Genomic DNA, 13,188 nt, shown 5'->3' on the forward strand with positions numbered 1-13,188 from the left:
TATCCACTCATCCATGATTTGAGTTTGGAATCATTTATAGGATTTTTATTACAGAAATTGTAGGTGGGCTCATGGTTAAAATGGGCCTGGGCCCACCCCTAGCATCACCATTGTCCATCACTATACTGGGGCATTAGGACATATGCAAACTACTGGGTGAGTGTTCCCTGCTGGCCTCACTAACACCTCCAGCAGCAGCCTTAAACTCAAGGTATTCATCACATGCTCATCTGCAGAGTACTTGCATGTCTGCACATGCAACTGCCGTTGACTGTACTAAAGAGTAGCAAAAAGCAGTCGTAGTGTGCATGTGTCAAACACATTCATACAGGCGCGTGGTCAAGACCATTCGCCTTCTCAAGAATATTCTGAAATTACCGTGTCTCTGATGGATTCTTTACCTGTGTTGGGTAGAGTCCCATCAATCGGAACATCTCCATAATCTTCTTGATCAAAAGTTTTGAGTACCAAAGCGAAAAAGACTGCAAATCCCAGTACCTAAAGACACCATACATCAATATGTAATCATAAAATACAACACGAAAAGGTATCATGAATTGCTCTTTTTATTCTGCCTCTTACTTTTACAGGCTGGGTGATGAAGAGGCTTTCAAAGAACGAAACCACCATGGAGATGAGCCATCCGATGGAGCGCTCCTTCCCATAGGTCAGCCCATACATCATTGTGAAGTATGCTGAAACACCACTGGTGGCCGCAACAAGAAGCCAACCTACGAACACAAACCACCAGGGCAAGCCTTTCTGGCAACCCTTTTTGCGGTGCCCACTGCTGCCTTCTGTTGGGCTGGAGCTACGTGTATGCTGGCCACCGACCGAACAGAAGACATGAGGTTCAAGGAGTTTCTTCATGCCCTGAACTTGCAATACAGCTTGATTGTAGCTGTCTGGCTTAGAGAAGGATGAAGGGCCCACCAGTCCCAATTCTTTCTCCACATTTTGCAGTTGTTTGTAGATAAATTGGCTGTAAGTACTGTGTTTTTCACTCTTTTCGGAGTTCCCACAAAAACTACTCTCTGTGAGAGGAGCAAAACAATGTTACGGTTTCAAATGAACTACAGTTCCAATGATTTTATTCACCAAGGATATCCTAATAAATGAACAGTAACCCAAGATAGATATATATATATATATATATATATATATACACATGCTGCTTACAGTCCATGGACTTACCTTTCAGATTTACACACCCTAGAGAAACTGCAAGAGTTTGCTCCTTTTTAGAAGAGTGAGTGTAAAATTCATTCCCAACTCTGTTGTGTTGACGAATTATCTCTTCAACCACTGACAGTAGAGTGTTGATATCTATTTTGCTGGAGTCCAGTTCTACTCTTGGAACAGGTCTTCTCATGACCTTATAGAGCGATTGTGCTATCCGTTTAATGTCCTGAAGAAATAGTATTAAAAATAACGTCAAATAAAAAATACTGCACTGCAACAATTATGACTGGGATGGGACTATGAAGAGCTGGTGTTGCCTTTAGTGGCCTAACTTGTAGGACTTGCCTTTATCACTGCTTCTGGAGTGATTTCCTTGTGATTGTTCTGCGGAGAGTGTGGTTCATTTGGAGACACACGTCCAGTTTTGCACTGTTTTGTGGGATCTATATTTGAATGTTGCTTCGAAGACATCTCTGACTTGCGCTCTTTCGGGCGAGCATTTCTAAAGATACTCACAATGAGGAGGTTGATAGGAAACATTATGATGGAGCTTTGGATACCAATCATGACCTGTTGCCAGGTGAACTCAATCTGACCTGTAGCCAAAGCAATAACATAAACCACATAAATATTTAAGTAAATATGTTTTGAACCAAGAAGTGATAAAAACAACATGAAGTAACAGCATGTGGTAATACTTTACAATACGTTTGCATTCGTTAACATGAACTAACTATACACTTTTAGAGCATGAATATCGCAATCCCACTTCTCAATACAATGGCAGTGGATAGTGACTAACTTTAAGGCTTAAAAAAAGATCCAGGAGTCTCATAAAGTAGTCCATACGACTACATTTAATGCTTTGGGTTTTTTTAAGCTTTAAAATGAGCCATTATTTGGTGCCACTGTTGAGAAGACAGCTTGAGATAATAATTACAACTTCTGCTTTTATGTTCAGCAAAGTGAAAATAAAACAATTTCACAGGTTTGGTCATAGTTCACCCAAATGTAAAAAAAAAAAAAAAAGGTCATACATTTTTGCATAAACTATTCCTTTAACCCTTATGTCGTGTTCTGGTCATTTTGACCCGGACAACTTTTTTTTACATTTAGTATTTATAGTATTTTTTTGTTTTTGTTTCACTTAATCCAATTGGAATAAACTTAATTGACTTTGTTCACATATGGTATCTGAAAACAAAAAAAATTGGACCATTTTCTTTACACTTCATTGGTTTTATTTCACTTTGTTACACTTGTGGTTGTGTTCCTGGTCAAAAATGACCGGCCATTGGAAATTAATGGATTAGACTACAATATTAAGAAATATTAAGAGTTCAGGAGATTCCCAATCCTTAAGATGAGCACATATGAGGATGTGTGTTTCTTACATTTTCAAAAAAACATAATTTTGTATGATTTATAAGCTGTTTTCCTCATGGGGACCGACAAATTGTCCCCACAACTTCAAATATTTGGGGTTTTACTATGTTGTGTTTCCATGTTTTATGGGGTCTTTCCATAGACATAATGGTTTTTATACTGTACAAGCTATATATTGTATCCCCTAAACCTAACCCTACCCCTAAACCTAACCCTCACAGAAAACATTCTGCATTTTTACATTTTCAAAAAACACAATTTAGTATGATTTATAAGCTGTTTTCCTCATAGGGACCGACAAAATGTCCCCACAAGGTAAAAAATGTAGGGTTCTACTATCCTTATGGGGACATTTGGTCCCCACAAAGTGATAAATACATGCACACACACACACACACACACACACACACACACACACGCATTGTCCTCTGGTGTGTCGTCATTCCATTTAAACTTTGAGGAATGTTTCAAGATCTACTCATCATTTTATGTTGCATTTGGGCTTGTTTGAATTGGGATAGTCTAATGTAAGTTGTAATATGTCATTTTATATGTATGTTTTGGGGAGTAATAAGGATAAACGTGACAAAAAGACACTTTTGCTTATTTTATTTCATGTGTGTCTGTTGGAATTTCATACACTAAAACTCACAGCAGTTTGGCCAAATTTTCTCAATGCAATCTACTAATTAAGACCTTTCCAACGATATATAACACATGTCTATCTCACCTTTTTTATGGGTTTACCAACACTGAATATAGTTGTTGTGATAACAAATTTGCAGATGATGAGAATAAACAGTTCTATTCAGCTACATGCACTGTAAAGTCCAGATTCTAAGATTTAAAATGCCACCTACTTTGTTCAGATCAAGCAAGTGGCTATTCATTTATTACATAATTATTATTCTTTTTATATATTTTTCCACAGGGAGTGCCCTCCCCACTGGCCCACTTTAAGCTCATTTCAATGAATCATTCTATCAATAATGTATACAGTATTTATATATATTTTAATGTTCAAAAAAGGAGTACAAAACCATAATTATAATACTAAAAAATGTATGCACGAGAACAGCACAAGGGTTCATATTTCATTTCATCATACCCATGTCCATGGTCTGCTCTGAGGGGTCTGTGGGGATTCCCCAGAACATGATGCTGGTCAACATGGTGCAGAGCAGCAGTGAGAAACAGCAGGAGACCCGCTGCACTCGGGTGAAATTACTGCTGGGGGGTCGACTGATCACAGAGAACCAGATGTGACCATCACGGAAATCCTTTGCAGTCTTCATGAAGAACAGATTACTGTGATGTGCACAATAAATTAGGTGTACATGAAAATGTACCAAATCTTTGGTTAGACATTTTGTGAAAATGGAAATCAATTATTTTTCTTACCAAACATATACAGAACATTTGTATTTATGGTCTTAAAGTTACATACCTAAAACTTTTTAAATCCATCTCTGTTGCTACAGGAAAAACTTTATCCAGAGTACATTCTCCCAAGTCAATGGCCAGCCATGAGCTACAGAGGAAGTGCCACTTTTGCCCGGTTTCCAGGTCCTGTACCATTACCTTGTTTATATACCTGTGACAATTCCACAGGACAAACATGGGAAGGAATGAAATTACATAAAAGGAAAATATTCTCATGTAAAAGTTCTGCTGGATTCACTGCAGGTGCATTTTGTTCCAATGCTCTGATAATCAGCAAATACTTAATTTAGGATCACTATGTAGGGAAGGGAAGGAGGTATTGCCCCAAGTGAAGGAGTTCAAGTACCTCGGGGTCTTGTTCACGAGTGAGGGGACAATGGAGCGGGAGGTTGGCTGAAGAATCGGGGCAGCGGGGGCTGTATTGGCACTCGCTCTATCACACCGTTGTCACAAAAAGAGAGCTGAGCCGGAAGGCATAGCTCTCGATCTACCGGTCAATTTTAGTTCCTACCCTCACCTATGGTCATGAAGGCTGGGTCATGACCAAAAGAACTAGGTCACGAGTACAATTGGCTGAAATGGGCTTCCTCAGAAGGGTGGCTGGGCTTCTCCCTTAGAGATACGGTGAGGAGCTCAGTCATCCACGAGGAGCTCGGAGTAGAGCCGCTGCTCCTTTGCGTCGAAAGGAGCCAGTTGAGGTGGTTTGGGCATCTGGTAAGGATGCCCCGTGGGCACCTCCCTAGGGAGGTGTTTCAGCTACGTCCAGCTGGGAGGAGGCCTCGGGGAAGACCCAGGACTAGGTGGAAAGATTACATCTCCAAACTAGCCTGGGAACGCATTGGGGTCCCCCAGTCAATGCTGGTTAATGTGGCTCGGGATAGGGAAGTTTGGGGCCCCCTGCTGGAGCTGCTGCCCCCGCAACCCGACTTCGGATAAGCCGTTGAAGATGGATGGACGTAAGGGGGCAATGGATTTTCTTTTCAGGGGCATTTATTTATGTTTATGACATTGTTGTTTTTTTACATATAAAAAATATATTGTGTCATCCTTTTTTATTTATACTTCAAGTTAATCAATTTGTTAACACAAGTTCTCAATCTGAATAATTCAAAAATGTGTCTATAAATATACCAAAAATATAATGTATTTCCTCCTACCCATAAAATTAAATCAACATCAAATCATATTTTGTTTATAATGTGTGTAACTAGGCTTAGAATAGAATACTTGTTTTACAAACAAATATGTGAGAAATACATGAATACGTCCCTATGTGCCTCTCCAAGAAAGTTTGAAAAATGAAGACCGTTTTTCCTTTCATTTTACCAAGCAGGATGTTTTCCGGAGTTGTCATGCCAAAGTCTAATGCTCTGCAGTTCTCCCAGTGAGACAGGTGCGGTGAGCAAGAACATGTCCAGTCCTCCTCTTTCAAACACTGGCTTATCAGGGTCAGCCAAATGATGAGGTTCACTCTCCCCTTCTGTGCCCTGTAGAGTCACTGTCACCTGGATTGACAGTGTTATTATTAAGAGTATATAGTTGACCGATACGATCAAATTTAAAATAAATGCTGCAGCGGAGACTAGATGACACTAACCTGAGAAGAGGTGGATGCACCACGGCGATGGCCTGTGTTGATGCTTAACAAGTAGCGATATTCAGCTAAAGGATCGTTGTCCTCAAGTACTGTGACCTTCACCTTTAAGAAGGCAAGAACATATATAAAAGTTAAAGGGACAGTTCAACCAAAAATTACATTTTTGTCACTATACACACCCTCATGAATTGTTATTTTTGGGTATCCATTTACACTAGTAAATATTTATTACATACAATAAATGTAATGCCAGACTTTTATAATTTTACAGAATTACAAGTATCCCAAAATGGACATACAAATGAACCAGATTTAGGTATCAAGTAAATAAGCAAAACCTTAGCTGCATCCTGAATGTCCTTTCTGCGTGCCCATACCATGACCAACAGGTACGCCAGGATGATGGCACCTACAAAACACACCACCACTGGATTGTTGACAAAGGTGGCAAAGAGTTCAGCGGTGCGGGACACATCAACCAAGTTGGGCATGACAAAGAATGTGCTTCCAAATAAGGTCAAATGTGTACACAGGCATTGAGTAACCAATGCTGTCGTGCGAGGGCCAACCTGAAAGTAAGATAAAGCAGTAATTGTGAGGTCAAGAACAGCCCTCTGTATAAATGATATGCTTATTTTCTCAACTTAAAGGACTGTTCACATTAACAGCGATGTGAACTGACCAGAAGTCATTCATTGGTGAACGCTGGTGATTGACAACTGAAGTGACTGCTGGTAATGCGATGTGGGCGTGTCCAGCAATGCAACAAAGTTGAGATAAGTTTAACAAAGCAATTGAGCAGTGACGTAATGTGGCGACTACAAATGGGATTTGGAGACACTGTAGCATATGTGGCATGTCTCTTGTCAGATAAATTACTATAAGCAATAAGTCAGAAATTGTCGACATTCTGATTAGAGTCGGACAAAAATATGAATGAGTCTTTTTTTAATTTTGTGTAAATGCTTTAAATCGTACCAGTTTGATTTTTGCTAAGTCGGACTAAGAGCTCTAGATAATGTGATTGCAGCTCAACTTCGTACGCGTTGTTGCGTACATTAGCGCAGATGCTTCTAGCTACGCAAGCTTGATTCGACGCGTTGTTGCACACATTCACGAAGACTCTTCTAGCTACGTAAGCTTGATTCGATGCATTGTTGCGTGCATTAGCGCAGAGGCTTCTAGCTACCTAAGCTTGATTCGATGCATTGTTGTGTACATTACAAAGACGCTTCTAGCTACGTAAGCTTGATTCGACGTGTTGTTGCGTACATTCACGAAGACTCTTCTAGCTACGTAAGCTTGATTCGATGTGTTGTTGCGCACATTCACGAAGACGCTTCTAGCTACGTAAGCTTGATTCGATGCGTTGTTGCGCACATTCACGAAGACTCTTCTAGCTACGTAAGCTTGATTCGATGCGTTGTTGCGCACATTAACGCAGACGCTTCTAGCTACGTAAGCTTGATTCGATGCGTTGTTGCGCACATTCACGAAGACGCTTCTAGCTACGTAAGCTTGATTCGATGCGTTGTTGCGCACATTCACGAAGACGCTTCTAGCTACGTAAGCTTGATTCAATGCGTTGTTGCACACATTCACGAAGACGCTTCTAGCTACGTAAGCTTGATTCGATGCGTTGTTGCGCACATTCACGAAGACGCTTCTAGCTACGTAAGCTTGATTCAATGCGTTGTTGCACACATTCACGAAGACTCTTCTAGCTACATAAGCTTGATTCGATGCGTTGTTGCACACATTCACGAAGACTCTTCTAGCTACATAAGCTTGATTCGATGCGTTGTTGCGCACATTCACGAAGACTCTTCTAGCTACGTAAGCTTGATTCGATGCGTTGTTGCGCACATTCACGAAGACGCTTCTAGCTACGTAAGCTTGATTCGATGCGTTGTTGCGCACATTCACGAAGACGCTTCTAGCTACGTAAGCTTGATTCAATGCGTTGTTGCGCACATTCACGAAGACGCTTCTAGCTACGTAAGCTTGATTCAATGCGTTGTTGCGCACATTCACGAAGACGCTTCTAGCTACGTAAGCTTGATTCCATGCGTTGTTGCGCACATTCACGAAGACGCTTCTAGCTACGTAAGCTTGATTCGATGCGTTGTTGCGCACATTCACGAAGACGCTTCTAGCTACGTAAGCTTGATTCGATGTGTTGTTGCGCACATTCACGAAGACGCTTCTAGCTACGTAAGCTTGATTCGATGTGTTGTTGCGCACATTCACGAAGACGCTTCTAGCTACGTAAGCTTGATTCGATGTGTTGTTGCGCACATTAACGCAGACGCTTCTAGCTACGCAAGCTTGATTCGATGTGTTGTTGCGCACATTAACGCAGACGCTTCTAGCTACGTAAGCTTGATTCGATGTGTTGTTGCGCACATTAACGCAGACGCTTCTAGCTACTTAAGCTTGATTCGATGCGATGTTGCGTACATTCACGAAGACCCTTCTAGCTACACCAGCTTGATTCGATGTGTTGTTGTGTACATTAACACAGACGCTTCTAGTTATGTAAGCTTGATTCGATGTGTTGTTGTGTACATTAACACAGACGCTTCTAGTTATGTAAGCTTGATTCGATGCGTTGTTGTGTACATTCACGAAGACCCTTCTAGCTACGTAAGCTTGATTCGATGCGTTGTTGCGTACATTTACGAAGACGCTTCTAGCTACATAAGCTTGATTCGATGTGTTGTTGCGCACATTAACGCAGACGCTTCTAGCTACGTAAGCTTGATTCGATGTGTTGTTGCGTACATTTACGAAGACGCTTCTAGCTACATAAGCTTGATTTGATGTGTTGTTGCGCACATTAACGCAGACGCTTCTAGCTACATAAGCTTGATTCGATGTGTTGTTGCGCACATTAACGCAGACGCTTCTAGCTACGTAAGCTTGATTCGATGCGTAGTTGCGTACATTACGAAGACGCTTCTAGCTACGTAAGCTTGATTCGATGCGTTGTTGCGCACATTCACGAAGACTCTTCTAGCTACGTAAGCTTGATTCGATGCGTTGTTGCGCACATTCACGAAGACTCTTCTAGCTACGTAAGCTTGATTCAATGCGTTGTTGCGCACATTCACGACAGACGCTTCTAGCTACGTAAGCTTGATTCGATGCGTTGTTGCGCACATTCACGAAGACGCTTCTAGCTACGTAAGCTTGATTCGATGCGTTGTTGCGCACATTCACGAAGACGCTTCTAGCTACGTAAGCTTGATTCGATGCGTTGTTGCGCACATTCACGAAGACGCTTCTAGCTACGTAAGCTTGATTCGATGCGTTGTTGCGCACATTAACACAGACGCTTCTAGCTACGCAAGCTTGATTCCATGTGTTGTTGCGCACATTAACGCAGACGCTTCTAGCTACGCAAGCTTGATTCGATGTGTTGTTGCGCACATTAACGCAGACGCTTCTAGCTACGCAAGCTTGATTCGATGTGTTGTTGCGCACATTAACGCAGACGCTTCTAGCTACGCTAAGCTTGATTCGATGTGTTGTTGTGTACATTAACACAGACGCTTCTAGTTATGTAAGCTTGATTCGATGTGTTGTTGTGTACATTAACACAGACGCTTCTAGTTATGTAAGCTTGATTCGATGCGTTGTTGTGTACATTCACGAAGACCCTTCTAGCTACGTAAGCTTGATTCGATGCGTTGTTGCGTACATTTACGACGACGCTTCTAGCTACATAAGCTTGATTCGATGTGTTGTTGCGCACATTAACGCAGACGCTTCTAGCTACGTAAGCTTGATTCGATGTGTTGTTGCGTACATTTACGAAGATGCTTCTAGCTACATAAGCTTGATTCGATGTGTTGTTGCGCACATTAACGCAGACGCTTCTAGCTACATAAGCTTGATTCGATGTGTTGTTGCGCACATTAACGCAGACGCTTCTAGCTACGTAAGCTTGATTCGATGCGTAGTTGCGTACATTACGAAGACGCTTCTAGCTACGTAAGCTTGATTCGATGCGTTGTTGCGCACATTCACGAAGACTCTTCTAGCTACGTAAGCTTGATTCGATGCGTTGTTGCGCACATTCACGAAGACGCTTCTAGCTACGTAAGCTTGATTCGATGCGTTGTTGCGCACATTCACGAAGACGCTTCTAGCTACGTAAGCTTGATTCGATGTGTTGTTGCGCACATTCACGAAGACGCTTCTAGCTACGTAAGCTTGATTCGATGTGTTGTTGCGTACATTTACGAAGACGCTTCTAGCTACATAAGCTTGATTCGATGTGTTGTTGCGCACATTAACGCAGACGCTTCTAGCTACATAAGCTTGATTCGATGTGTTGTTGCGCACATTAACGCAGACGCTTCTAGCTACGTAAGCTTGATTCGATGCGTAGTTGCGTACATTACGAAGACGCTTCTAGCTACGTAAGCTTGATTCGATGCGTTGTTGCGCACATTCACGAAGACTCTTCTAGCTACGTAAGCTTGATTCGATGCGTTGTTGCGCACATTCACGAAGACGCTTCTAGCTACGTAAGCTTGATTCAATGCGTTGTTGCGCACATTCACGAAGACGCTTCTAGCTACGTAAGCTTGATTCGATGTGTTGTTGCGCACATTCACGAAGACGCTTCTAGCTACGTAAGCTTGATTCGATGTGTTGTTGCGCACATTAACGCAGACGCTTCTAGCTACGCAAGCTTGATTCAATGTGTTGTTGCGCACATTAACGCAGACGCTTCTAGCTACGCAAGCTTGATTCGATGTGTTGTTGCGCACATTAACGCAGACGCTTCTAGCTACTTAAGCTTGATTCGATGCGTTGTTGCGTACATTCACGAAGACGCTTCTAGCTATGTAAGCTTGATTCGATGTGTTGTTGCGCACATTAACGCAGACGCTTCTAGCTACTTAAGCTTGATTCGATGCGTTGTTGCGTACATTCACGAAGACCCTTCTAGCTACACCAGCTTGATTCGATGTGTTGTTGTGTACATTAACACAGACGCTTCTAGTTATGTAAGCTTGATTCGATGCGTTGTTGTGTACATTCACGAAGACCCTTCTAGCTACGTAAGCTTGATTCGATGCGTTGTTGCGTACATTTACGAAGACGCTTCTAGCTACATAAGCTTGATTCGATGTGTTGTTGCGCACATTAACGCAGACGCTTCTAGCTACGTAAGCTTGATTCGATGTGTTGTTGCGTACATTTACGAAGACGCTTCTAGCTACATAAGCTTGAGTCAATGTGTTGTTGCGCACATTAACGCAGACGCTTCTAGCTACATAAGCTTGATTCGATGTGTTGTTGCGCACATTAACGCAGACGCTTCGAGCTACGTAAGCTTGATTCGATGCGTAGTTGCGTACAATAACGCAGACGCTTCTAGCTACGTAAGCTTGATTCGATGCGTAGTTGCGTACATTAACGCAGACGCTTCTAGCTACGTAAGCTTGATTCGATGAGTTGTGTCCCAAAATGTGTCAAACCAAAATGTATTACAAGTACATTTTGCATTCTCAACATTGCCACAAGGGGCGCTTTAGCAGATCTAATTGTCAACTCTCCGCTTCTACAGAGAGTCTTTCAAGCCAACTACTGTCATGGTGGAGCAACAGTTTGAGAAGGATATTGCTGCACAAGTTAAAGTCAGTATATTTATAGCAAATTGCCTGAATAATAATGGCACAGACTTTTGAAGGTAACTGTTTCGCCCCTTTGAATACTGAGGTTTGTTACCGCCACAGTAATGCAAGAACGCACGTTAAGAAGTTCAACAGGACCTCGCGTTGTCAATGAGTTGTGTCAACATCCGTGTACACATACATGAGCACACTAAAGTATGGTTCTTGCCTTAACCGGACCACCATTGACCTCTGCGTTGTGCGAGTTCTCTCAAAGACAGAGGTGACGCGCAATATGTATTTAACTGTTCCTCAGCCGACGACCTTAGTTCAAATATTCAGATTATGCATTATGTCATGTATACTTAGACATACAGACGAAGACTCTAGCTTGACTATAAAAAACATGCTGTAGCTCAATTATAACTGCACATGTAAATGTACTGAATGAGTCTGATTTATGCACTGATAATCGTTCAACTTATTCATGATATGATGAATGGATCACTTCTCCAGTTTATATTCACGCACTTCCTCTTACAGAAAGTATTTTTTCAGCAGGCAAGAAAACGTATTCCTTGAGTTTTTATCGGAAACTCATCTTATTTGAATTCAGATTTTTAAAAGCTACGGCCACTTTAGGAACACTTTTTACGACCAACAATACAGCCAATGCAGCCATAAAATCACTGAACGTGTTAGCCTATAAGACATTGGTTGTTCAGCTTACCCTACAGCCATCACTACTCCAATTGGCATTCATTTCATCCCAGTACAAACACTGAGCAGCAATGGTTGTGATGAAAACCGAGGCATTTGTTGACTTCACCCCTGCATCAACAACAGGCCTCACTAGAAGATAGTAAATGCCCACTTCTATTGTGATCACCGTAGGGTCCAGCACCCATGTGTACCTCTCCTCTGTGCCACACAAAAATAAAAGAATAATTTTTAATGATACCAGTAAACATTTTTCAAGATGTCTATTGATTTTTTTACTTGTATGTGTAAATAATTAATAACCTTCAGAGTGCCCATCTTGAGGCAGCTGAATCCGGGCCTCATAATTTGTATCATTTGGGTAGTCCTGAAAACCCAAGAGAAGCTGTAGAGGTGTTTCCTCTGAGGGGTCTAACTTTATAACCACAGATATATTGGGTGTGGTCACATTGATAACCACAGTGCTGTAGTTTCCCAGGTCCAGAAGAGTTTGGTTAACCTCCGCCATCTCTGTCCTTGGTAAGAGAATCTAGGAATTGAAGATGTATAGATAGTGCTTACATTTTAGTCTTCTTAAACTATGTGGCCAAAAGTATGTGAACATCTGAAAACCACACCCACATGTTGAACATTTAGTCACCATTCACTTTCAGTGTGTTGAAAACAGATGCAATGAAAGTGAACATTCTGCTTAGCATCTCTGTTTGTGTTCCACAGAAGAAGGAAAGCCTTATGGGTTTGGAACAACATGATGGTGAGTACATTTAAACAGAATTTTTATTTGTAGTTGAAATAGCCATTTAAAAGGGACTATGGTATGTCGTATTTTGCTATAAATATTTGTCTTAGGAGATCGCATGGCTGTATGATTGATTTTATGAACCTGTTTGTAATGGTTGTAGGGTCAAAAATTTGGGACCAGGGCACAAAACGCAGACTTAACAGATGGCAAAAATTAAAGACAATGGAAGAAATAAAACTCGAAACTCAAGGCAAACAGACTAAGACCAAAAAACGTATGTTGAAACAGATGTGAAAAGTGCAAGGGAGATCAACAATAACAGAGAAACACAAAGACTGGCTAGACAGGGTATAGTAACAAACTAGTAAGACTGAATAGACAAGACAGACTGGAGAACAGAAAAACGAAGTGGCAAACAATAAAGGAAATAGAGAACTTAAATAGAAGAGATAATAAGGAACAGGTAACATCAAATAACTAAACAAGAA

The 13,188-nt window shown here is 41.4% G+C and overlaps 1 protein-coding gene across 1 annotated transcript in view; it reads right to left on the bottom strand.

The window, feature by feature from the left end:
- The window catches only part of pkd1l2a (polycystic kidney disease 1 like 2a), a 43,312-nt gene that overhangs the window by 8,314 nt on the left and 21,810 nt on the right, over positions 1 to 13,188 (bottom strand). Inside the window, exons 21-31 of the mRNA XM_052138683.1 lie at positions 12,262 to 12,487; positions 11,969 to 12,159; positions 5,947 to 6,177; positions 5,609 to 5,710; positions 5,338 to 5,516; positions 4,016 to 4,162; positions 3,677 to 3,876; positions 1,528 to 1,778; positions 1,195 to 1,408; positions 583 to 1,034; positions 402 to 498 (exon numbers count right to left, since the gene is read on the bottom strand). Of these exons, the coding sequence (XP_051994643.1) occupies positions 402 to 498; positions 583 to 1,034; positions 1,195 to 1,408; positions 1,528 to 1,778; positions 3,677 to 3,876; positions 4,016 to 4,162; positions 5,338 to 5,516; positions 5,609 to 5,710; positions 5,947 to 6,177; positions 11,969 to 12,159; positions 12,262 to 12,487 (2,290 nt within the window). The remainder of the gene's footprint in view (positions 1 to 401; positions 499 to 582; positions 1,035 to 1,194; positions 1,409 to 1,527; positions 1,779 to 3,676; positions 3,877 to 4,015; positions 4,163 to 5,337; positions 5,517 to 5,608; positions 5,711 to 5,946; positions 6,178 to 11,968; positions 12,160 to 12,261; positions 12,488 to 13,188) is intronic.

This window comes from Xyrauchen texanus, chromosome 2, assembly GCF_025860055.1.
Source record: "Xyrauchen texanus isolate HMW12.3.18 chromosome 2, RBS_HiC_50CHRs, whole genome shotgun sequence".
Classification (NCBI taxonomy): Eukaryota; Metazoa; Chordata; class Actinopteri; order Cypriniformes; family Catostomidae; genus Xyrauchen; species Xyrauchen texanus.